At 40.6% G+C, this 24,852-nt stretch overlaps 1 protein-coding gene across 1 annotated transcript in view; it reads left to right on the forward strand.

The window, feature by feature from the left end:
- PARN (poly(A)-specific ribonuclease) overlaps nucleotides 1-24,852 on the forward strand; it is a 154,335-nt gene that overhangs the window by 15,247 nt on the left and 114,236 nt on the right. The window contains exons 9-18 of the mRNA XM_026003146.2: nucleotides 452-490; nucleotides 2,028-2,070; nucleotides 3,127-3,207; nucleotides 7,381-7,437; nucleotides 10,596-10,673; nucleotides 14,476-14,519; nucleotides 15,643-15,685; nucleotides 16,517-16,592; nucleotides 19,251-19,361; nucleotides 19,681-19,750. Of these exons, the coding sequence (XP_025858931.1) occupies nucleotides 452-490; nucleotides 2,028-2,070; nucleotides 3,127-3,207; nucleotides 7,381-7,437; nucleotides 10,596-10,673; nucleotides 14,476-14,519; nucleotides 15,643-15,685; nucleotides 16,517-16,592; nucleotides 19,251-19,361; nucleotides 19,681-19,750 (642 nt within the window). The remainder of the gene's footprint in view (nucleotides 1-451; nucleotides 491-2,027; nucleotides 2,071-3,126; nucleotides 3,208-7,380; nucleotides 7,438-10,595; nucleotides 10,674-14,475; nucleotides 14,520-15,642; nucleotides 15,686-16,516; nucleotides 16,593-19,250; nucleotides 19,362-19,680; nucleotides 19,751-24,852) is intronic.

The following is a 24,852-nucleotide window of genomic DNA, read 5'->3' on the forward strand; positions in this document are numbered from 1 at the left end:
GATTCATGAAAGCTTCGAAGGGAAGAATTCACTGTCAGCCCCCTTCTCTCCTTTGAATTTCTCTCTGCAGTTAAAAAATGTCAGCATTTCAAAGAGGCAGTGACTCAAATACCTTACTTCCCTTTTACTTTGAGACTAGCTTCAAAAAGTGTTTTAATGCATGTGCCTATTTGAAAGTCATCGTATAGCCACAGGAAGTGTTGCTGTGGTTAGACAAGAACTTTTACATCCTCGAAAAATGTGATAGAATAATATTAAAGAACATTCTGATGAAGACAAGTGGCAAGGGATCCTGCCGCCACAAACATCCTGCCTGTTTTTGTGTGCGTCTTACCTGTCACAGCTCATGGAGTTGCTTTTAAAAGTTAAATGTCTTTCTCAGCCAGTGCTTGATCAGTTAGGATTTTCTTTTAATGAGCCCAAATCAGTACCTTCTCTTTTGTTTTTATAGGTTCCAAAGAAAACTAATCTATCAGACTTTGAGCTGGAAGTAAGTGTTTATATTATATTGTATGTGAGAGCTCTGTGAGGGACCCAGGATTTAAAACTAAGTATTATCCTTTAGCTCTCTTTTCACTTTTGAGATTCTGTAGTTTGTAATGATTTGATCATAGCACGTTCTTGGGGTGTTCTTTAATTGTGTTACTTCCCCCTACTCCTTAAGTTCCTTGAATACCCACTAATTTTTTTGTTTCCTAGCAGATGATTTTAAGCCTTTAAAATTTTCTTTTCATTATCACTTTGGTCTTAAGTCCATGAAGTTTGGATGTATAGTGTTCTGGTCTTTGATGGTGTATGATACAGATTGAGTCTCGGGATTTTTTTTTTTTTTTAAGATTTTTGTTTATTTGTTCATGAGAGACACAGAGAGGGAGAAGCAGTCTCCTCGCAGGGAGCCTGATGCAGGACTCGATCCGCGGACTGGGATCACACCCTGAGCTGAAGGAAGATGCTCAGCTGCTGAGCTACCCAGGCATCCCTGGGTTTTGAGATCTAAGAAATAGCTCAGATGAATGCTCTTTTTAAAGCAGGGGTTGGGCCATGGGTGAGGAGGTCTGTGAATCCCCCAAAATTGCATCCATTGTTATGTGCATGTATTTTTCTGGATGTGTTTCCATAGATTTCTGTATTTTCACTTTTTTTTTTTTTTTTTTTAAGAGAGAGAGAGAGAGAGAGAGAGTATGTGCATGTGAGGGGGGTTGTGGAGCAGAGGGGCAGAGGGTGAGGGAGAAAATCTCAAGCAGACTCCGAGCTCAGCAGGGAGCCTGACTTGGGGCTTGATGTCATGACCTTGAGGTCACGACTGGAACTGAAATCAAGAGTAGGATGCTAAACTGACTGAGTCACCTAGGCACCCTATTTCTGTATTTTCCAAGTGGCTCTCTAATCCACAATTTGAACATTAGTGTTGAACAGTTGGATGTTTATATTTGACTTTGAGGTTCTTGTTCTCCCATTAGAATCTGCAATGATGTGTATACTTGGAATTTACTTTGAATAAATGGGAAAGGGACCATTGTCCTTTGACTGGGCTCCTTTCCTGTTGTGTTACCCTTGCAGTGTACTCCATGTAGGTTCCAGATTCCTCTCCTTGGCTATTGCAAATTACCATGTCAAAGTATAGCAGAGTTAACTTACCTCAGACCTCTATGAATGCCCTGTATTATCTAAAATGACCTTCAAAATTTCACCTAGGAAGTAAATGTTACTATATTTGGAAGCGAGATTTGACTGTGTGGTAATGAGCTGAGTGTATTATGTGATGCATGACATGTCAGAAGATGCCTGTGTCCTAAAAAATTTAATTTGAAATCCGATGCACTCCTGACTTTTAAAAGAAGACATAGAGAAACATTTGGCAGCTGCAATATTATGGACAAGACTTACTAGAAAGCCTTCATTATAGTAGTATATATATTAATGAAAGTTAACTAAATTTCAGCCATAGAGTTGCTTTGAAAATACCTAGGGTTTTAGCTGTCATTGTTTCATCTAGTGATGTCCCGTTGTCTCTCTCTCTTCTTTAGGTATCCCAAAGGCATTCATGTTGACACTTTAGAAACTGAAAAGGTAACCCCAAGAACTATCCAGGGCCAAACACATGGAATGATATATTGACATGCTAAGAGTCAGGGTTGACTCCTGGCTGTGCTTCCTATGAACTGGGTGACCTTGGGCAAGTCATGTCACCTCTGGATCTGGAAGCCTTGTCTTCCTCATTGGTACTCTGGGGACAAGCCTGACAATGACAGTCTGTCCCTGTTTCACAGCTATTTTGTGGGTTAGCGGACATGAACATGCTTTGTTAACTTGAAAGTATGTAAATGTTAGTATACATTCTAATTGTGGTAGAAAGTTGTAGTGCTCTACATGAAAAAAGTGGCTTCTTGTTAGATGGGCGCATGAAATTAAATCATAGAATCTGCGGCATTAAGCATCAGCATTGCTATGGCATATATTCCATCGCAGAGATGCGATGATGGAACCGTAATGGCTACTGGGAGGCTGGTGGTGGGCTCCTTTAGGAAAATTTTAGAATTTCAGAATTTTGTGGATGCTCTTAAGAATTTTGTGGTTGCTCTTAAGTCAGATGTCAGATGAAATAAGAGATGAAGTAAATGGAAAACTCTAGCTAGAAGATAAATCTCAAACTTTGACACAGGGTGTGGTGTGCTTAATTGATACAAAGTAGAATACATGAGAAAGAAGGGATTAGTTTTCTGAAACCTTACCAGGGAGTCCAGGATTTTTTTTCTTAGGTCATCAAAATATACAGAAATTTTATTTTAAAGCCAACTGTTTAGAAATTCACATTTACATGGAACATAACTTCTTAGTGTTCGTCATGGAAAGTGTCTTATTCTTGTAGTCTGTTGATATTTTGAACTGACCTCTGTTGGGTTGAATTATTAAACTGCAGGCAAACGTTATTCAAGCACAGAGGCAGAATTTTGGTTTGTAACACACCAGCTCAGTTTTTGGTGGCATTTCAAAATGCTTTCAGCATGTTTAGCCCATGAAAGGCTGTGTGCTGGCAAAACATATAACTCCGGATGGTAGCAGAATCTGTATTGTTTGAGATCAGATTGCTTCCTGAAAGTTGTACTTCTGCTTTATGTCTTTTAGAAGGAGCGCTACATCGTCATCAGCAAAGTAGATGAAGAAGAGCGTAAGAGGAGGGAGCAGCAGAAACTCGCTAAGGAACAGGTGACTGAGTCATTTTCACGTTCTTTGGGTGAGAAATGACAACTCGATACTGACTTAGGCCTTTCTGTATGTTTGTAGGTCTTGTGTCACATTCAGCGTGATGAATAGTGTCCTACCATAGCAGTATTGAATTGGCAGAGAAACCTAGAACAGAACGGGGGTAACTTAAAGTTAAAAAAAAATTTTTTTTAGAGATTTTATTTATTTATTCATGAGACACACACACACACACACACACACACACACACACAGAGGCATAGACACAGGCAGAGGGAGAAGCAGGCTCCATGCGGGGAGCCCTATGTGGGACTTGATCCCAGGACTCCAGGATCACACCCTGAGCCAAAGGCAGATGCTCAACCACTGAGCCACCCAGGCATCCCCAAGGTTAAAAACTTAGACATAGCCACCAAAGTGAGTCTGACATGGTGGTTGACCAGCACCAGCCTTTGCCTGTGTGAATCAGTCTTGAAGAAAGTATCCTTGGTCATCATTCAGATTGTGTGTCACTGAACTGCACGCATCATTCAGATTGTGTGTCACTGAACTGCTAATATTGCTGTGTTTAGCTTCGGGCACAGTTGCTGGTTTTCCTAAAACAAACTGTGGAACCTGTGATTCAATAGATTAGGATGACATGGTTGTATTTGCATTGTTAGAGAGCATCACTCTGGTTGCTGTCTGGAGAGTGGATTCCAGAGGAGGACCAGAGGCAGGGAGATAGAACGATTATGCTGTGGAGTAACCTAGCTATGAGATGTCAGTAGGTTGGAATAGGATAGTGAGTAGTAATTTAGGTGGAACCTGGAGATATTTAGAAGGTAGAATCAGTGGAATTTGGGATTGAGTGTGGGCACTGAAAGTGGAGGGGAGGGCAGCCCAGGTAGCTTAGTGGTTTAGTGCTGCTTTTGGCCCAGGTCATGGTCCTGGAGACCCAGGATCGAGTCCCATGTCAGGCTCCCTGCATGGAGCCTGCTTCTCCCTCTGCCTGTGTCTCTACCTCTCTCTCTCTCTCTGTGTGTGTCTCTCATGAATAAATAAATGAAAAAAAAAAAAAATGTCATGCAACCTAGCCAGACTACCTTAAAAAAAAAAAAGAAAAAAGTGGAGGGGAGAAAAGAAAGATACTCATGCCAAAATTTTGAGCAACTGGGTAGACTGGTGTCAGATGGGGGAGGGCCAGAGTGATACTGGTAGGGAGACACAGGCAGAGGAGACCAAGAGCTCACACATGCATAAGGCAGGGCCACAGCTGACTGATTCACTTAGTAAAGGGACAAAAAGCTACTGTTGGATTTAGATAGTTTATTGCTTATATAGAGAAGGAAGATAAGCCAGAGGTGCCAGCTGCATTTGGCCCCACATGTCAAAAAGACAACACTGAAACCAAAGGGCCAGGAGACTACAGTGGGAGTTTTGGCTGCCCCATTACTGAGGAGCCAGTTTTAGACTGCAGCTGAGTGCTTTGCTCTGTTGTAGCTCTCTTTTGCAAAGGAGCGTGGGGCAGAAAGCCCCATGCCTCATCAGAACCTGGGAGGTAGTGAGAAGTACTCATGACTGGAGAGAGGGAGGCAGGTTGGAGATGGCCTCATAGCAGCTCCTCACAAGCCTTGGCCTCCCACCCGCTCTTCCTGGGCTGTTCCACCAACACAAAGATGGGTCGTGACTCAGGCCTTTGCCTGTGTGGCATATATGGATACATGCAAGATCACTATGGCACCATGGCAGAGCTGTCCCCCAACAGTGGAAAAGGATGTCACCCTCTGTTTTTGACTCAGTGACATTTTAGATGTCTTGGGACATCCAGTAGTGGGTGTCCTATAGACAGACTTGTCATTCTGGAGCTCAGGAGAGAAGGTGAGGTGAGAACTAGGTGTGGCTCTCATTGGTGGGGACACCGGGCCTGGGCTGGAGCACCTACCTTGCACTGAAGAATGAGAGTAAGATGGTCTGGGGTAGGTGCTTGAGGGATCTAGCATTGAAATGATAGGCAGAAGGAGAAGAATGTGCCCGGAGAGTCTTGAGACCAGCAGCCAAGCAGAATGTTCCAAGAGGGGAATGTCAGCAGAGGAGAAGAATAAAGACTGAGATGTGGCTACTGGGTTTAGCCTTGGGAGTAGTTTTTCTTTTTTTAAAATAATAATTATTAAGTGTTGCAGTAAAAGTTTAATAACAGTTTTGAGAACTAGAATTCCAATCCAGAGGACAGAGGAGAATAAGACAGAAGTCTGAGACCCAAGGGAACTGGGATATTTAGCAGGGACTCCAGCACAGTTCTCATTATTCCAGGAATTCAGATTTTCGTCCACTTGACAAGAAAGACCTCTGGTCACAAGGAAGAATGGACACTGGTATAGGAATTAGGGTCGAATTAGTTATTTACCAGTTGTAGTGTATTCACCGTATGTTCAGGCATGGTGATAGATGCAGAAGGCATAAGAACAAATTATTTTTTTGATTTATTTATTAGAGCGTGAGCAAGATAGAGCGAGCAAGCACTGGGTAGGGGAGAGGAGCAGAGGGAGAAGCAGACTCCTTACTGAGCAGGGAGTCTGACAAGGAGCTCGATCCTACTATGACCCCAAGAGCATGACCTGAGCTGAAGGCAGACCCTTGACTGACTGAGCTACTTAAGCACCCCCAGAGCAAATGATTCATGGCTTTCCTATCCAAGAGTTCATTGTCTGGGAGAAAGTCATAAAGATGTCATTAAAACATTTGCATAGGAAAATGAAGTTTTAAAAAAATATTCCAAAAAATTAGAAAAAATTAATCGTGGCAAAATACACGTAGTGTACAATATACTATCCTGTTTCTAGGTGTACAGTTCTGTAGTGTTAAGTGCTTTCATCTTGTTGGGTAGCCACCACCATCCATCTTAGGAAACTGCTACTTAGGTAATTGTTCTTGTCCTGTAAAACTGAAACTCTGTCCCCATTAAACACTAACTCCCTATCTGCTCCCTGTCCCAGCACCTGCCAAACATCATTGTACCTTCTGAGTTTGACGACTCTAGGTGCCTCATGTAAGTGGAGTCATACAACATTTGTCTTTTTGTGGCTGGTTTATTTCACTCAGCATAGTGTCCTCCAGGTTCATCCATGTTGTACCTGGTGTCAGAATTCCCTTCCTTTTTAGGCTGATCAGTAGCCCATTGTCCGTATAGACCACATTTCCTTCTTCTATCTATCATAGACAGTGGGTTGCTTCTACCTTTTGGTTCTTGTGAATAATACTGCTATGATCGTGGGTGTGCAAATTCTTTTGGAGTCCTTGCTTTCGGTTCTTTTGGGCATATACCCAGAAATGAAGTTGCTGGATCGTATGGAAGTTCTATATTTAATTTTTTGAGAAACTGCCATACTGTTTTCCATAGCGACTGTACCACTTTACATTCCCCCCAATAGGGCACAAGTGCTCCAGTTTCTCCACATCCCTGCCAACACTTATTAGCTTGAGGGTAGTTTAAAGAGATGAACAGTTTCAGAGAGAGTGAGGCCAGAGAGCAGAGAGCTGCAAAGAGCTGGCAATGAAACGAGCTCATGGGCAGAGAATTGTCGAGTAATGCAGCTATGATGCGACAGGAAGGGTTAGCAGGTGCATGCAGCTCAGCACTGAGGATGGGGTGTCAAGATAGAGAAATTGAGCCTATTTAGGTATCATTGGGAGGAAAAGAGAGAAGAAACTGGGTGGGGCTGAGTCTCAGAGTGCTGTGCTATAAATGTCCAAAAATGCATCTGACAAGGAAAAAAGCCAGGAGTTAGGAGAGTGCTTGATTTGATCAGTCAGCTGCCAGATGGGCTTCCTCAGAATTTAATGCAGTATTGAATTTGGCCAGCAGGTGGCAGCTTTGAAAAGTTTGTGTTTCTAAGGCCACTTCCTGGACTTTGGAGATTTCAGCAAACGATATGAAATGATGGGTAAATCCTAGGCATCGTTATTCTAGAAACTAATGAATAATTTGGTACTTGCTTATTCCACATTCTGAAACAGAAGAAAGGTTTGTACATATGTCATTTTAGATGCAGTAGTTTGGGATGATGGAGATAGAGCCCAGGAAACTAAAGCTAACTCAATATAACGTGAAAGTGCTTTTTGGAGCTAGGCTTTAACCTGTTCAAATAAGGAATCCGTTTATGTCAGTAGTTTTCTCGGTTTGTTTCTCTAAATCAGGAAGAACTGAATGATGCTGTGGGATTTTCTCGAGTCATTCATGCCATTGCCAATTCGGTAAGTGAACCAGGCTTTTTCTTTTTAACACAATTCATTTAAGGTGAAATGTGTGCTCATCACTGCCAATTACCCATTTGGTTGCGTGTAGAATGTTTACCTGGCATGGAGGGAAACCATGGTTACAATGTGCTCGGTGACATCATAATTGCCGATTGGATCCACGCCATTTTCTGGAAGGTTTACTTGTCCCTACAAGAAACTGGCAGTGAAACTGGAGCCTGGCTGGCTCCGCTGGTAGAACATGTGACTGCTGATCTTAGGGTAGCGAGTTCAAGCCCCACGGTGGGTGTAGAAATTACTTAAAGATAAAAAAATTAAAAAAAAAAAGCTTTTCTTGTAAAATGTCTAGGAAGATTATGCTTGATGCCCTTATATGCTCCATGAAACTAACTTTTATGATTCTCAAAACCATTTAAGAAGTAGAATAAGCAAGTAAGGAGTAATGGGAAAAATAATGGGGTATCTGACTAAGGGCGTTTTATTCCATAATTAGAAGAACCTAGAGGACAAAGATAATTGTGTTGGGTTCTTCTGCATAACTGTAATGGAATCTCCTGTGTGATGGCCTTGATAATATTTGATAAATTTTAAAAATGTGTTGACCATTTGTGTAAATATGCTAGAGTATTCCATGATAGGCATGGTGGACATTTTTGCTTGTTTTCTAAGGCCCTTTGGAAAAGAAATCATCTTAGGTGCTGAGCTTTGCACCCAGGACACTTTAAGGCTGTAGAGAGCCCCTCCGTGTTCTGTGTTCCGTGGCTGTCTCACCACCAGGTGCAGGCTTGTGAGAATGGGAGTGCCTGAGGGGAGGCATGCGGCTGCCCCCAACTGGGAATAATCAGCAGTTACAGAGCCCTGTGAAAAGTCAGTGAGGTCATCAGAACAGTGTAGAAAGTTGGATGAGTCTGCAGAGAAACGAAACAAAGATGAGCATCTGTTCAGAAGTGGCTAACAGGCATCCAGAGAAGCAAGGAGGAATTTCTGGTCATATTTGCTTACATCATTATCCATCCTTAGCCAGCAGACTTCAGAGAAGTGGTTAATTTGACTGAGGCCAGCCCTAAAATACAGACCCATCAGCCATCTCTTGGCTTTGAGCTCCTTGTGGCCATCCCCGATGGTGGAGTCTGTTTGCTTGGTTCAGACTCTGATGCCTTCACTGGCTGTGTGCAGCTCCTTGTTGTCCGGCTCCTACAGAATAATTCCCAGCATGTTGCTGACCGTTGGTGGTTAACGTCACAAAGCATACTATGAAGAAAGCTCCCTTTATCAGTGACCCAGACATTTAAAATTTAGGAGTAACACATCTTAAAAACAGGCTCTATAAAGCCAGGGAATACTCAACACTCTTAAATATTTATGTCCCACCACATTCTTTCTCTGCTAGTCTTACTAGTAAATCTGTATTTTCTGTAGCATTTTTTTTTTTTTTTTTTAAGATTTATTTATTCAGAGAGAGCGCGAGAAAGGCAGAGACACAGGCAGAGAGAGAAGCAGGCTCCATGCAGGAAGCCTGATGTGGGACTTGATCCCGGATCTCCAGGATCACACCCCGGGCTGCAGGCGGCGCTAAACCACTGCGCCACCAGGGCTGCCCTTCTGTAGCATTAAAACACTTCATTTTGTACTAATTTTACACTCATAGCAAATAGTGGAAATCGAGAGAAGAAATAGAAGAGAAATAGTAGAAAGGGAAATAGTAGAGAGTTTCTACAGATTCTTCACCTTGCTCCCCTTTTGCTGATGTCTCCTATGACCATGTGGTTATCAGAACCAGGAGATGAACACTGGTATGATACTATGACCAAACTCTAGGCCTTATTTGAACTTCATCACTTTTCCGACTGAGTTCATGGTTCTTTTCGGGACCCACATTTACTTGTTCCTTTTCCTTAGCATTCAGCAGTCTGTTACAATCTCAGTGGTTTTTTTTTTTTTTTCTTTTGCTTGTTTTTGTTTTTAAAGATTTTATTTATTTATTTGAGAGAGAGGGAAAGGGAGAAAGAGAGAGAGAGAGCGAGAGCAAGCAGGGGAGGACTGGGACAAGCAGACTCCACACTCAGCGCAGAGTGCAACATGGGGCATGATCCCACGACCCTGAGAACATGACCTAAGCTGTAATCAAGAGTCAGATGCTTAACTGACTGAACCACTCAGATGCCCCAGCCCCTCTCCTTTTTTGAACACCTCCTTATTTCCTGGGATCATAAGATATTCAGACTCAGGCTGTGTTTTCCATGCCTCAGTTTTAGAATCCATGAGTTCCCCAAGGAGTCTTGGTTTCTTTTATTGAATAATGGTGTTTAGAAACCCTGATCTGGCACCAGGTACTGCTGTGGTGTTACTGACCCAAAAGGACAGTTTGTCTGTTGGATTGGGAAGATTTTGTATGTAACTGTTTATGTTATGTAATTATGTTTAGCCCAATGTTTCCAGACATATCTGAAGATGCACTGGGACATAGATCCACTGTAATGACCAGATAGATACTTTTTGTTAAAAATAGTGTCACCTGGATGGCTAAATCTAAGTTGGTGTTCCATTGTGGTAGTTTAATTTTTATCACAGTGGAGTGATTTATTGAACCCATATTGTACTTCATTTGGCAAAAAAGCAATGAATTGCATTGGAAATTTAAGAACATTCCTCGTGAATTTTGACATAGATGTGAAGGAAACAAGATTCATTCTGTTTACTAGAATTAGAGATTATTTTTACCTTTCAGTGTTGTTATGAATATGTCTTTTATATAAAAATGAGTTGTTTAAAGAATGCACTCATAGAATAGATATTTGGAGCCTGTTCACAAATTATTGATAGTTCAACGTACTTAGCATTTTTCACTTAACTTTTAGAGCTCTTCAATAAAAATTTTACTACTTCTGGTTCTTGAGGGCGGCAAAGTAAATAAAAAGCAGAGATCAATGAAATCAAAGTCATTGGAGCTTTGACTTTGCATAATGGATTTAACACTCTGAGACTCTTAAAGAGGAATAAAGCCAGCCCTAACTTACTTATTTGAATATGGTTTTTTTAATATCAAAAAAATAAGTTCAGTACAAAATCCTCATAGACTCTGAACCATACATTTCACTCTCAAGCCCCAATATGATTTTGTGCTAAGAAGTCTTCTTCACCCTGACTTTCTTTAGGGAAAACTCGTTATTGGACACAATATGCTCTTGGATGTCATGCACACAGTTCATCAGTTTTACTGCCCACTGCCTGCGGTAAGTGACCTGTCAGTCCGGGTTAAAAATTCACGATTTCTTGACATTTGCAGTGATGTGGTTAGAACTAGAGAATATTATGCTAAGCAAAACAAGTCCATCAGAGAAAGACAAATACTATGTGATTTTACTCACGTGGAGTTTAAGACAAAAAAAACCCAAATGAGCAAAGGGAGGAAAAAGCAAGAGAGGGAGACAAATCAGGAAACAGACTTTTAACTCTAGAGAACACACAAATGGTTGTCAGAGGGCAGGGAGGCAGGGAGGCAGAGGGTGAAATGGGTGATGGGGATTAAGTTGTGCACTTGTGATAAGCACTGGGTGTTGTATGGAAGTGTCAAATCACTATCTTGTACTCCTGAAACTAATACAATGCTATATGTTAACTAACTGGAATTAAAAACTTAGAAGAAAAAAAAAAGAAAAAATCATAATTCCTTATTACTGAGAAAGCATTCTCTATGTGAGTGCTGTTTCTTTGTATGCAGCACATTCCCAGAGAGAGTCTCAGGCGCTTGGTTGTAAAATTTTGAAGAGACGTACTTACAAGTTGTCGTAAGGGATCTTCAGTCATCTGCCATTGGCAGAGCAGAGTTGAATATTTGTTTCGACTTGACGCCAGTGGTTTGCTCAGTTAGTGCTGGGCAGGGGTACCTTGGACACAGGCGTGGTCTTCTCATTTGCTAGGGCTAACATTAGCCATAGATTTGTTTCAACTTGATGCCAGTGGTTTGCTCAGTTAGTGCTGGGCAGGGGTACCTCAGCCACAGGCGTGGTCTTCTCATTGGCTGGGGCTAACATTAGCCATAGTGGGGCCATTGAAAGGGCTCTGGGTCTGCTAAACTGGATCAGGTCCTGCAAAATTTGTGATTACCTCTTGCTCAGCTGCTTCCTTTAGATTTTCTGTTAACCTTGGCGTGTTTTTGCTCTTGGAGCCAAGTTGTCTCAGTGCACCAAGATATAAGCTTTTCTGGCTCTTTGGGAAAAGAGTTTCTCTTTTGTCTCTTCCTCTTTTGCTCCCTAACTGTGCACACAGGCTCATCTTGCTTGCTTCCCATCACTCTGTCTTCCCCTTTCCTTTATTTGCTCTCTCTCTTTTCTTTTTTGGGAGGAGAGCAACAGCGAGAGAATCTTAGTCTTCATGCCCCATGTAGAGCTGATGCAGAGCTCAGTCTCATGACCGTGAGATCATGACCTGAGCCTAAATCAAGAGACAGACACTTAACCAACTGAGCCACCCAGGTATCCCCTACTTCACATTTCTCATGAGACGTTGTTCCATCGGGATCTTGATTACTTTCTTTGGAAAAGTCCAGTAAAGCCCTGCTGTGAATACAGTAGGTCTTTTGCTCCCCTTGTTCTATTTCCACATGACAACTCTATCACCTGCTCTGGGACTCAAAGACTCCATGGTGGTGAGTCTCAAAACAAATTTGGTAGCTGTGAATTTGTAGTGGATAAATCTCAAGAGCTGATGTTTACTTCAGATCAACTGCCTCTATTGGGCAAAGAGATCAAAAAGCATAGCAGCTCCTCATGATTTTTTTTTTAAAAGATTTTATTTCTTTATTCATGAGAGACACAGAGAGGCAGAGACGCAGGCAGAGGGAGAAGCAGCTCCCTGCAGGGAGCCTGATATGGGGCTCGATCCCGGGACTCCATGATCATGACCTGCGCTGAAGGTAGACGTTCAGCCACTGAGCCTCCCAGGTGTCCCCTCTAATGATTTTTTGACCTTTAAACCAGTGAAGTGACTGGTAAGGAAAGAGGAAAGTGATTAAAATCTTAAAAAAAAAAAAAAAAGAAAATAAATACTGCCTATATGGCTGTTTCAAACACCAGAGTCTGGCACATCGGAGACATTACATATTGATTTAACAAATGAGTATCTTCTGACTGTACCAGTTTTATAATCTTCTCATATATGGATCTATTCATACCACTGACCCTGCTCAAAATTCTGAACCTGATCCCACATGCACTGCTTTTCTATACAGCTGCTGGTTTTTAGCCCGGCATATCAAGCTTTCTGCAATCTGGCCCAACAGCCCTGTGTCTGCTAGTCCCTTATTATTCTCCTTATTCCCAGCCAGACTGGGTCATTTGTTCCTGGGAACCGCATTGTGTTTTTGCCTGTGGTTTTGGCATACAATTTCCTCCGCTTTGATTTTTCTCTAGCTTTTCTCAACATTTTGCTGTGTACAACTTTATCTCTTACCAATATCCAGCAAATGCCTCTTCCATGAAGTCTTCCCTGCCTGCTGCCTTGCCCAAGGGGTGATCTTTCCTTTCCCTCTCTCTGAACTCTCACTGAACTGTGGAGCTCTTGTGCATGTGGCTTTTCTTAACTGCTGTCCCTTTCTTCTAGGCAATTAGCTCCCTGGACAAGGAGTGTAACCTTTTTATTGCCTATGTCTATAAATGCCTAGCATAGCACATTGTACCTAAGCACTTGGTAAATGTTACCTTGAATGGGACTACCGTAGTTCTGAATCCAGTTCTAGTGGAATCCTACTAGAGCTTGAGGTCTGTTGGCAGAGTAGGATGTGAGTTAGGAGACATGGCTTCATCTCTTGCTTTATTACTTAAAGCTACCTGAGTAAGTAATTGAACTTTGTGTTCTGTCATTGTCAGGAGAAAATGGTTTTCTTTCACCTAGTTTTGGAAGAAATGTTGAGAGCAAGTGAGAAAACATCTTGAAAATGGTAGAACTCTTTACATGCACTGGTACCAAATTTTGTGCTTAAAAATATGCTAAAGAATCTGTATTTGGGAGCTGCCTTTTAGGGAAGAGTCTCTTCTGAAGAATCTTCTTGATCATTCACCATGACCTGTTAGAGAGAGGGGTCTACCTTATAGCCCTGGAAGTAGCCCTAATTCTAATTTTTTTTTCTTGCTTTGTGAGGCTTTGTGATAATATTGAGAGGTGACAATTGTCATTATTGCATTTCTCTTTGACCTCGGCACTGAAACCACTTGTTCATGTGTTGTCCGTTAATTTAACGATAGCTCTTGAAAAAGCTGGTAAATATTCCAAACTAGCTAAACACAGTCTGTATTTACAGGCTCAGAAAGCTAATTGGAAATGGCAGTATGCTACGAAGCATGAATAACGCTGAAGAGAAGTGTAGTTACAAAGGGTCAGGAGTATGACTACTCAGTCTGGCGTGACAATTATGTATGTAAATGAGTTCATTCAAAATTAGATCCATCTCATTTTGGCTTTAGACTCCCTGATGAAAATAAACTGGGAAATGAATTGTCTAATTTAGGCACTTGCTACTGGTGCTTTAGCAATTTTATGAGTAGTTAAAGCATGCATCGTGCATATTGGAAAGTGTGTTTTAATGGGCATTTTAACTAACATTTTAAAGATATTCTCAGTAAAGGTATAACCTAGTTTACAGTATGTCCATTTCCTATATAAGCCATTTTATTTAAATAACTCTGCCAGCCTCACTATTATGATGGATTCATTTGGTAGAGCTATTACTGAAAGCTTTCTACATGTAATAGAAACTTTTTCCCCTCCTGCTTTAGCCGTAAAATGCTCAGGTTTGTCCCTTTTGGTTATGCAAAAGTTTTATGTTGGATTGTTATGATTCCCAGTCATGAGGGAATTGTGATGATTTTTAGAAAGTAATTATTAACTAGAAATGGATCTGGCAGTTAAGCTTAAAGGGCTCATGTGAGGTATCACAGTTTGAGAAAAGAGCTATGGAGCTTGACTATTTATGTATGTTTTCAATATTGTGAGTGTAATAGTGAAATCGTAGCAAGTCATTGTCATCTTTTTTTTTAGGACTTAAATGAGTTTAAGGAGATGACAGCATGTGTTTTCCCCAGGTAAGCTTTCTTTGAGGATTTGTTGTCCTTCATTCAAAATAGTTCTCATACTGTACAAGATACAAATAGGTAATAAATATCCAAAATAGTAATGATCCGATTGTGATTACAATCCAGTTGATAATAACTGGTTAATGGTTTAAGGGGTCTAACTGTGACCGATTGCTTTTGTAATTGATGATTGGTTTGATTGCATTAGAAACCAGAATTTGAACAGGGAGTGAAAGTTGGCAGCACCCCTCTTTTCTCTCACCCCATACCCTGCTGTCGGAAGAATTGGCAAAATCTTCAAGAGTTGACTCTTGTCTCTCTTGTACGTTGGACGTGCCTTGTCCCAGTCAAGCGACCAGTTGAGAATGTTCTGTAGTCAGTCCAGAACTGTTTGGCTAGAGATTTTTTCCCCCCTCATCTCTAAGTTGCTGCCTTGACCTGAGAGTGTCTCCCACAGTTAATGTCACAGGGTAGTTCTGATATGTCACACATCACATGTCTGCTAGATCATGTGTCCGCCACGTGGAGCCTCTAGAGCAAGAGTCTGTGTTTGAGGACCTGTCTGAAGATGAACAGGTGTGGTGGTAGAGCCGTTGCTCTTACATCTGGGCTAATTCTGCCCTGTTATCTATTACTCTTCACATTTATGTCAAAAGAAAGAGGGTTCTCACACTAGTGTCTGTCTCTCTGCATGTCTTTTTTCATTATTCCAATCTCTGACACCGAATTCTAAGAAATAACAATGGTATGAAACCACCAAATATAGATTTTAACCACCAAGAGTTTATTTTGTGCCAGTCTGCGTGGTTTAGTACTTGGTAATGGCCTGGCAGGTACTAGACATACAGTGGTATTTAAACCATGTAAAAACTTACAAAGATCTCTGCCATCTTCTTGGAATCAATATAACCCACACCCTCTCAGGGTACAAGCAGTTCTAGAGCTTGTGCCCACCCTGACAGCCTCTTGATGAAGAAGGGCTGAGAGGACTGAGCCCCAGTGTAATGTAAGAGAGGTGCTTAATTCTCTTGTTGGCTTTTAGGACAGGAGACTGGCTCTTGGTTTGAGTAAAATATATTTTGGGCATTGATGTGCATTTTGTTTACCTTCTTAAAAATTCTTTTGTTTTTAGACTCTTGGATACAAAATTGATGGCCAGCACACAACCTTTTAAGGTATTTTTAAAACTTGAGCTACCACTGATAAACTTATGTTTGGAACTGTTTTGAATTGATACAAGGAGCTTGAATCAATTATCAGCTAGAATTCTGGTCTAGTTTAATTGTTATTTTCAAGTACATCCAAAAAGGAAAATAATTAGAAAAAGACTAAAAACAAATATACCAAATGTGAATAGTGGTTGTCTTGGATATTGGAATTATTTTTTTCCTCTCCTATATTCTTTTTGAATGTAAACATTTTTAGTATTAAAATATATAATGTATTTTTGGGGGAGTAGAGTGGGACGCTTTGCTGACTCAGTAGAACATGTGACTCTTGACTTGACCTCAGGGTCGTGAGTTTAGGCTCCATGTTGGGCATAGAGCTTACTAAAAAAAAGTGTGTGTGGGTGTGTGTAAAATGCATTTCTGAATAGGTTACGCATGGACATACTTCGTAATTTTCTTGATTTTATATATTTTGGTTATATTTTCTAATCAGAAAAATTCAGGTTAAAGTAAAATTGTTTGTTATTTTGTGAAGTGACTTTACATAACTGAATGAAATGAATGCCTGAACAGTATAGCTCACTGGCCTAAGTTCTGTAGGTATTTAAACACATCTCCAAAAACCTTTTATATGGTGATACTTTCAGCATGGTGAACCTGACACTGCTGTCTCTCACATTGAAGAAACCATGACTCCCAAGTTTCTTTAAAGAACACGAGGGGGCAGTACTAGATATACTTTTTTTTTATTTTTTTGGCCCTGACATTTGATGAATCTCTACTGTATGTTGTACTGAGCTGATTAAAGCTCATAATTCTCTGCTTTCTGGTTTGCAGGATATCATTAACAACACATCCCTTGCAGAATTGGAAAAGCGGTTAAAAGAGACGCCTTTCAACCCTCCTAAAGTTGGTAAGAAAATAAAGTGATCCTGTTAAGTACCTGAAGTCCTTGTGATCATATGTATCATAGGAGGAAGGTGAAACTGCTTGATACCATCATGCACATTTACAGATTTTGGCTGAGTTAACTTGCTTATGCCCTGTGTTGAATTACTGCTCTCTGAATAAAGATGGTCTTATAGTCCTAGGTCTATTTTATGTCAATAGATTTGGGTAGCCTGTTCATTGAGAAGTTTAGCAGGTAAAGCTTCAGAGCTTTTATTTCCTAATGCTTGGAATTCTCCCAAAACTTGATGTGTCTTTCTTTTTTCTAGGGTGCATTGTTTAAGCACAAAGAGTTGGTGATTCATTGCCAGGGGTCAAATGAAAATATGCTTTTTGTCCAGAAAAGCCCAAGAACTGAGTTTACAGATGAGGAAGAAGAGTGTCCACCCCTGCCTCCCATCAGAGGTGGCCAACAGCAGCAAGGAAAACCAGGGGGGAGGAATAGTTCTCGAGGCAGAGATGTGGTGCCATGTCTAGTCATGGCCGCTACCCAGGTGTTTGGTGAATCTGGCACATGTCACTTCCTTGGTTCCTGTACACCTCATTTAGTTGCTGACACTGTAATTAGCATTCCATTAGCTGTAGCCTGCAAACTTCTGAAGACATTGATAATTGGACTAATGGTTCAGAAATTGACAATGGAAGGTACTAAAGCAGCCAAGATTACAGCTATTTGCTTCCCTTTCTGGGTAATAGTCCAAAAAAGGAATTAAGAAAAGGAGTGAGGGTGAGGGAAGAAAGCCTAGACCAAATTTCTGTAACAGTATGATGGAAATAATTGATTTTGGAAATATATGTTTCAGCTGGTGGTAGAGTAGAGGGTATTATTTACCTGGCTATCATGTTAAAAGACTTTTTTAAAACTTAAAGTCTAATATTTAATATGGAGGTTAAAAGATTCTTGCTTAAACAGCCTTATATTGACATAAGAACAGTTGCAGTCTTTTCATTGTTCATTTCCCTTCATGCTTTTGGTTCTGTTATAATGTTTTTGGAATTCATTTCCAGAATGGCTCTAGGAACTATTTATGAGTTACAGGTTTTTTTTTTTTTAAGATTTATTTATATATTTTAGAGAGAGAGAGAGAGAGAGCGCAAGCAAAAGGCAGAGGGAGAGAAAGAGAGAATCTCAGACTCTGCGCTGAGCATAGAACAAGAGGTGGGACTCAATCCCACAACCCTGAGATCATGACCTGAGCCAAAATCAAGGTACCCCTATAAGTTAAAGTTCTATCCCATTCTTTCCCTATAATATTCTGGTACCTGGCAGAGAATTTACTCTAAAGCAGGTCACTCTTCCCAGACATTGTCTTCAGCAAGTGTATGTGTCAGTGTGACATAAGAATCGTGTTGTAAGGGACACCTGGGTGGCTTAGTGGTTGAGTGTCTGCCTTTGGTTTATTTATTTATTTGTTTGTTTGTTTATTTATTTTTGCCTTTGGTTTAGGTTGTGATCCCGGGGTCTTGGGATCAAGTCTCTCGTCAGGCTCCCTGCAGTGAGCCTATTTCTCCCTCTGCCTATGTCTGCCTTTCTCTCTGTGTCTCATGATTAAGTAAATAAAATCTTAAAAAAAAAAAAAAAATCATGTTATAAAATGGTCTCTTGGGGATCCCCGGGTGGTGCAGCGGTTTGGCGCCTGCCTTTGGCCCAGGGCGCGATCCTGGAGACCTGGGATCAAATCCCACATCGGGCTCCCGGTGCATGGAGCCTGCTTCTCCCTCTGCCTATGTCTCTGCCTCTCTCTTTCTCTCTCTGTGACTATCATAAATAAATAAAAATTAAAAAAAAAAATAAAATGGTCTCTCCTACAAAGTGTCCCCATGTTCCAGGGGCAGCACCAAAGCAAGTTCTGATCTTTTACTGGAGTTAGTTGTGCCGTCATCTTTAGATCCTTAAGCTTGAAAACATAGCAGAGGGCAGTGTTGAATTGACCTGCCAATATTGATTAGAGTCTTTTGCCATTTCGGAGGTTTACCTGAGGTATTGATGGATAATAGTAACTGAGCATTTGCCATGTACCTGGCACCATGGGAGAGCTTTACTGGCATTAGCTCATTTGATCCTCATGAACGAGGGAAGTTTGGTTTTCACCTCCATTCTGCTAAAGTGGAGGCTCAGAGTGGAAGTGACTTTCCCAATATCACATAGCAGTTGAATGGTGGAACATAGATTCAAACTTAGACAGTGGGATGCACAAATCCATGCTGTTATGAGTCATGACTGAAATACTTGTTATGTCCCAATGTTCCTTCTCAAGGAAGAAGTTCCTTGAGACTTCCAAGAGCAGTTGGAAGAGGGATCATCTTCATAGAGCAAGTTGTGCATGATTGTAAATAGCACCCATCAGAGTGCAGTGAGGAAGCCTCTAACTGGGCCTTGGATGATGTCACTTGAGCCATTTCTCTAGTCTAGACCCAAGCCCTCATTTTCAGTGACCATTTTATCTCACATTGCAAGGTCTTATGTGGAAAGAATTAAGAAGTAGATAGCCTTTTCCTGCTCATCTAGGATATTTCTATCCTAGACAGCATATTCCAATGCAATTTGGATTTGGTAGGGCACACTGCCCATCTTTATGATTTGTGATATCCTTGGGAAAACTTTTTTCTTTTTTCTCTTTAGAAAGTGCAGAAGGATTTCCAAGTTATGACACAGCTACTGAACAGCTCCATGAGGCAGGCTATGATGCTTATATCACAGGGCTGTGCTTCATCTCCATGGCGAACTACCTAGGTACTCCCTATACCTGTTTCTGGCAAACACATCGTAATCTGGGGTGTGTGTATGGGGGCGGATCTTGCCTGTCTACCATTTCCCTGGGGCCCACTCACCCAGGAAGAAATGGGAGGCTTGGAGGTCAGAGTTGGGGGAAATAGGGGTGGGGAGTGCATAAGGAGGACCCATTGACACTTACCTGGTGTGGTTCTTGCCCACTAGGAGGAGTGCCCCTTATCCTGATGAACTGTGCTATTGATTTACATAGATTGTTGTCTGAACTTTTAGGCTTTGTCTCCTTGGCTGTACATAATACTCTGCTTCTTTTCTTCATTAGGTTCTTTTCTTAGTCCTCCAAAAATTCATGTGTCGGCTAGATCAAAACTCATCGAACCTTTTTTTAACAAGTAAGTAACCAGGGTTCCAGTGCCCACGTTCTCTCACTGTTAAAGAGCCCAGTATCTGGGATGTCAGGTAGGGATGATTAGAAACTGTAGTGCATTTTTAGATAAAGTATTTCTCATCTCTAGTGACTCAGATGTTTTTCGAAAACAGAAATTGACCTTCTGGGAAATAATTTATTGTATCTATTGGCTTAAAAAAAAAAGAAAGAAAAGAAAAGAAAACACTGCCAAAGGCAGTGCATCTCTTCCAAGACAAAGAACTGGTGGTTTTGGCATTTAAATTACCTGCAAGGGAGACTCTGGTTGGGGGGGAGGGGTAAAGGGTAGGGGAAAGGGGGGGGGGAGTGTGTGTGTGTGTACACGTAGTTGGACCTAACACTGCTAACATGTGTTACACATGAGGTTATTATTTATACTTGCATTATTATCTCATTAAATAGTATTCTTTGTAAGAAGATGTTGACTCCACAAATGGCTTTTAAGATAGTCTATGGAGAAGTTTTGATTGTCGTTTTATCCCAAGCTTTCATGTGAATGGACCCAATGAAGTAAAAGCTTGCTTATGTACTCATTGTTGTAAGAAGTCTGTATGATTTAGGGAGATGTCTAAGTTCAGAGCATTTTCAAAGACTCTCAAGATGATTACTTCAAAGTGTGGTTTGTGCTTTCTTGGCACAGTTGAGATTAAAGTTATGGATGTGATCCTCAAGCTGGCCACAGTTGGGCTCTGTGCCAGAGCCCTAAAACCTTCTTTACCCGAGCTCTCTTAACAGGATTGGTTCTAGGAGATTCTGGGGGTGCCAGACAGTACAAGGCAGCCCACATGGGTCATTATTGCTGGGAGAAAGAACTGTTTCAGTGCTGAGTTGGTTACATCATTTCCTTACATTATATGCAGCACTTTACAATTTTATCAGTTCTTTACTGGGTAAGAATACCGTCTCCTTCGGATGTCTATGTAAATACTGGTATCACAGTGCTTGTACTTAGGTAACATGCTGCAGAGACAGATGTTAATTCCAAACATCTGGATTCCTACAGGTTTGGAATTTGTGTAGTCTGAGCAAGTTTTATCACACTCTAACTTCTTATTTTTTAAATCTTTGTTCTTTTCTGTGGAAGTTCAGAGGTAAATGTATTTGACTTTCAAAACATCTTTCAGAGAGGAACAGGAAACAGGGTAGTATATATTGAAAATTAAGTTGAGTTTTTTTATTAAGTTTTTAATTTTAATTCCAGTATAGTTAACATACAGCATCATATAAGTTTCAGGTGTGTACAATATAGGAATTCAACACTTCTGTACACTAGTATGCATAAGTGTACAAAGTTGAAATTTTTTTTTTGCATGGAAAATTAATTCTATAAACTAACAGTTGAATATTTGGTGTCTGTCCATTTCCTTATGTGCAAAACAAGATTTTCTTAGCTCTTCGCTTTTATTTTGAGGGCAGTGTTTATCTTTGTAAATCTTTGGAAGGGCAGCTTATGTCATAGACAGTGGAATGTGCAGGTGACCCTAAATATCATTCAGACCATGGCCATTCCTTGCATTTTTATGTGCAGGATGTTAAGTTTATTGTTTAGCAGTATTTTTCAACTGGAACATGTTTACTCATTTTTAAATATTTAATTAAAAAAATTTTTTTTAAACTAGGTTCCACAGCCAATGTGGGGCTTGAACTCACAACCTGAGATAGAGTCACATGCTCTTCCAACTGAGCTATCCAGGCACCTCTCTTTTTTAAATATTTAAGACAACAAATGTGTGTCTCCACTAAAATCAACTCCTTATAAAATCAGGTGATGAACACAAATTGGGTTCGATAATAGGCTGCATCTAGTTTATCAGCAACCTGTGTGACCAATATGAAGAGCAATCAAAATTAGCTTTAAGAAGCTTAGCAAAGATTTTATATATTAATAGATGAGTTTATTATTGCTAATAATGTTCAAGACTATTGCTCAAAAGAACTGAGTAAAACTACTTGTCTCCCATAGAAGTTAGAAAGGTTGCAGGAGATGTTAAACCCATAGTTTCATTTAAAGTATTTTTTAAAGATTTTATTTATTTGGGAGAGAGAGAGCAAGCAAATGAGCACAAGGAGGGTGAGGAGAGAGGGAGAGGCAGACTCCTCTGCTGAGCAGGAAGTCTTACAAGGGGCTTGATCCCAGGACCTCGGGATCACAACTTGAGCCAAAGGCAGATGCTTAACCGTCGAACCACCCAGGTGCCCCTTCAATTGAGAATGTTCATTCTTTTTTCTTTTCCCTAGAAATATACCGAAAGTAGTTGAGGATCGAAGAATCCTCCAGTGATATGGCACTGAAAATTCTTGATTTTTCGTTCCATTTTCTCTTCCATCTATAAAGGAAGAATATTTTCTTCATCTTTGTAGGAAAAAAGTCCAGCAGAATTTGAAATGCAAGATAAGAACTATTTTTATTCTATATTGGAATAGATTGGTCAAGTACAGTCCCTTTTTTTTTTTTGAAAAATAATTGATATGCAACATTGTATTAGTTTCAGGGGTATAACATAATGATTTGCTATACACACACACACACACACACACACACACACAGAACGAAATGTGGTCTTCCCTTCTCAGCCCATTTAGAAAGTGGGAAAAGGACTTGCTCTTTTTGACATTTTTCTGTGCTAATACCTCATTCTTTCTTCCATGAAGGTTTGTTTTATGACATTAACTTTGATTTTGTCTTTTTTTTTTTGGTCCAAGATTACCCTTATAGAGAAACATTCAAAAAGGGCCATCAACATGATCTCAAGTGGTTGATTTAAGAGAAATCTGTAAATTTCTCTGAGAGTTTGTTTGGCACCAGGCTTTTCTCAGTATGATCTTAACCAAATATGCATAGTCCTAACATAAATTTGGGTGGAAATCAAACTGCCTACATATGCAAATAACTTTTTGTTCCTCTCTCACCAGGTTTATGTTTAGAAAGTAAACCTTGAGGGGGGAATAAACTCCACCTATTTCTGCATTGTTCTGAATTAGTATTTGGCTGCATTAGTTATGCTTTTTTGGGAAGTTTTATTGAGAGCTATTGAGAAATCCCTGAGATAGCTGGCATTTGAGTGATCTGCAAAGACCGAATGTAGTCTGAGGTGCTTTCTGAGCCATATTTGTCTAGAAGAATGTCCTGTGAGGATTTTGCGTGCTGCCATTTTGTCTCTTTTATAGCCTGGGTGTCTCCTACATTTCTCCTCCCTTTGCTGTAATCAGAAGAGAAATGAAGTCATAAGGGGGCTGAGTGATGGGAATCCAGATCAGACCACTGCTGATGACTGGCAGTGTGGAATGTGCCCTTTGTTTATACTGTAGGCTCTCTGGGAAGGAAGTGATTTACCTTCTCTTATAACCTTGGTCAATTTTGATCAATGTTTGGAAAACCAGACAGAGAAGATCCTTTGGTCAAATCCTTTTAGGCTGGAAAGAGCTAAAAATACTCAGCTTTCTTTCTTTCTTTCTTTCTTTTTTGGAACCACAGAAAAGTACATAATCAGACTCTTGCCTTATGTTTTATTAATAGTCATCTGTGTCGGCAAGACGCGTTGAACTCTTCCTAAATAACCTTTTCTGAAGGTTTTTGGGAAGGTTATTTTTTATTTACCTCATTTCTTAGAAAGAGGAAGGAAATGAGCAATTCTCTCATTTTGGTTAATCTCCGTAAATAAGAGAATTAAACAGGAAGAATTGCCTGCAGTTTGCCTTAGAGGATGGCCATCTTGTTCTTGGCACAAGTTTCCTGTATAGGAGCAAGATTCTTGTAGAAATCTAGGCCTTCCTGGGATGGACATTGCTGGGGTTTTCTCTATGCTGGAGGTGAGGAGACAAGCCATGAGGAGTGTGATACACTCTTGGACAAATTGTTTCCTCCAAAAGATGGAGATAAAACTATTTGCCTCCCATAGAAGTTAGAGAGGTTGCAGGAGATGTTGATTGCCCGGTATTTATTATTTCCCTTTCTTGAAATATAAGAGAATTTAGCATGCTGGGGGATTCAAAAAGTAGATGTGGTAGTGGAATTTGTTTTGTGTTTCTAGTTTCATGATAAAAAAGAAAATTTGTTACCATGTGGATATAAAATTGGAGCAAATGTAAATTGTTCACTTTTGCTTGTACCCAACTCAATGTTTACTTACAAGAAATCAGGTGCTGATGAAGTGTGTCAGATTGGTACACAGTGGAACAAGTTTGCCTTGCTTTGGAGCATTTGTAAAAGTTCAGACAAATACAGTAGTTTACGGAAGGTTGTGTAGGTCTATGTAACCATGATTGGCATAGAGGAGGAGGGATCATTATGATACCTGAAATACAGCACCCATGTTTTTTCTCTTTTCCTCCATGGAAAGCCATTACATTCTGGTGGCAAGTTGTTTTCCCTTATTATAATAAAGATATGTGCATTATATTTGACATTGTAGAGATTTTTGAGCTGAAGGATTATAGGAAAACAAAATACCTCCTGTCTTCCTGGCCCTTGCACTGATAATGGGGAGAGCAAAGCTCATTTGCTTCGTTGACTAGCAACCGCCATTCATGCTGAGCAGTGTGGAGTGCCAGCTCGCCCGTGAGTTGTCCATGGGCCCATGGGCATAGAAGTGCAAACCCTGCTTGTCTCTTTTCTTTTTCCTGTCCTGCTGGTCCCTCCCTTATACAGAAGGTGCTGGAATAACAGGAGGATGAGGCAGATTGGTTCTGATTCACAGTGTTTTTAGCATCCTGGGTGATGGGTCAAATTTGTTACTGACTGTTCAGATTGGGTATAAAGTCCACTGTTGTGATATATTGGTTTTCCCCACCGTGAGACTTCTGACATCCCACCATAAGCAAGAGTCACAGCACAGTTTGTGCTGTTGGTAAGGCGTAGCCGGTGATGTCATGATAGTCCACATAACTGGTTCCATTTGCATTTAAAATTTTAAGTCACTTGATTAGCTTCTTCAGTGGAATTGCTTCACTCTGGGGTATCCTATAGTCTAATGTAGTTGTGATCTCCCACTTATGCCTGTACCGTTTTGGGCAAGTAACTTGAACCTCTCTATGTCTCAGCTTCCTCATCTGTAAATGGAGAATCTT

This window comes from Vulpes vulpes, chromosome 3, assembly GCF_048418805.1.
Source record: "Vulpes vulpes isolate BD-2025 chromosome 3, VulVul3, whole genome shotgun sequence".
NCBI classification, from domain to species: domain Eukaryota; kingdom Metazoa; phylum Chordata; class Mammalia; order Carnivora; family Canidae; genus Vulpes; species Vulpes vulpes.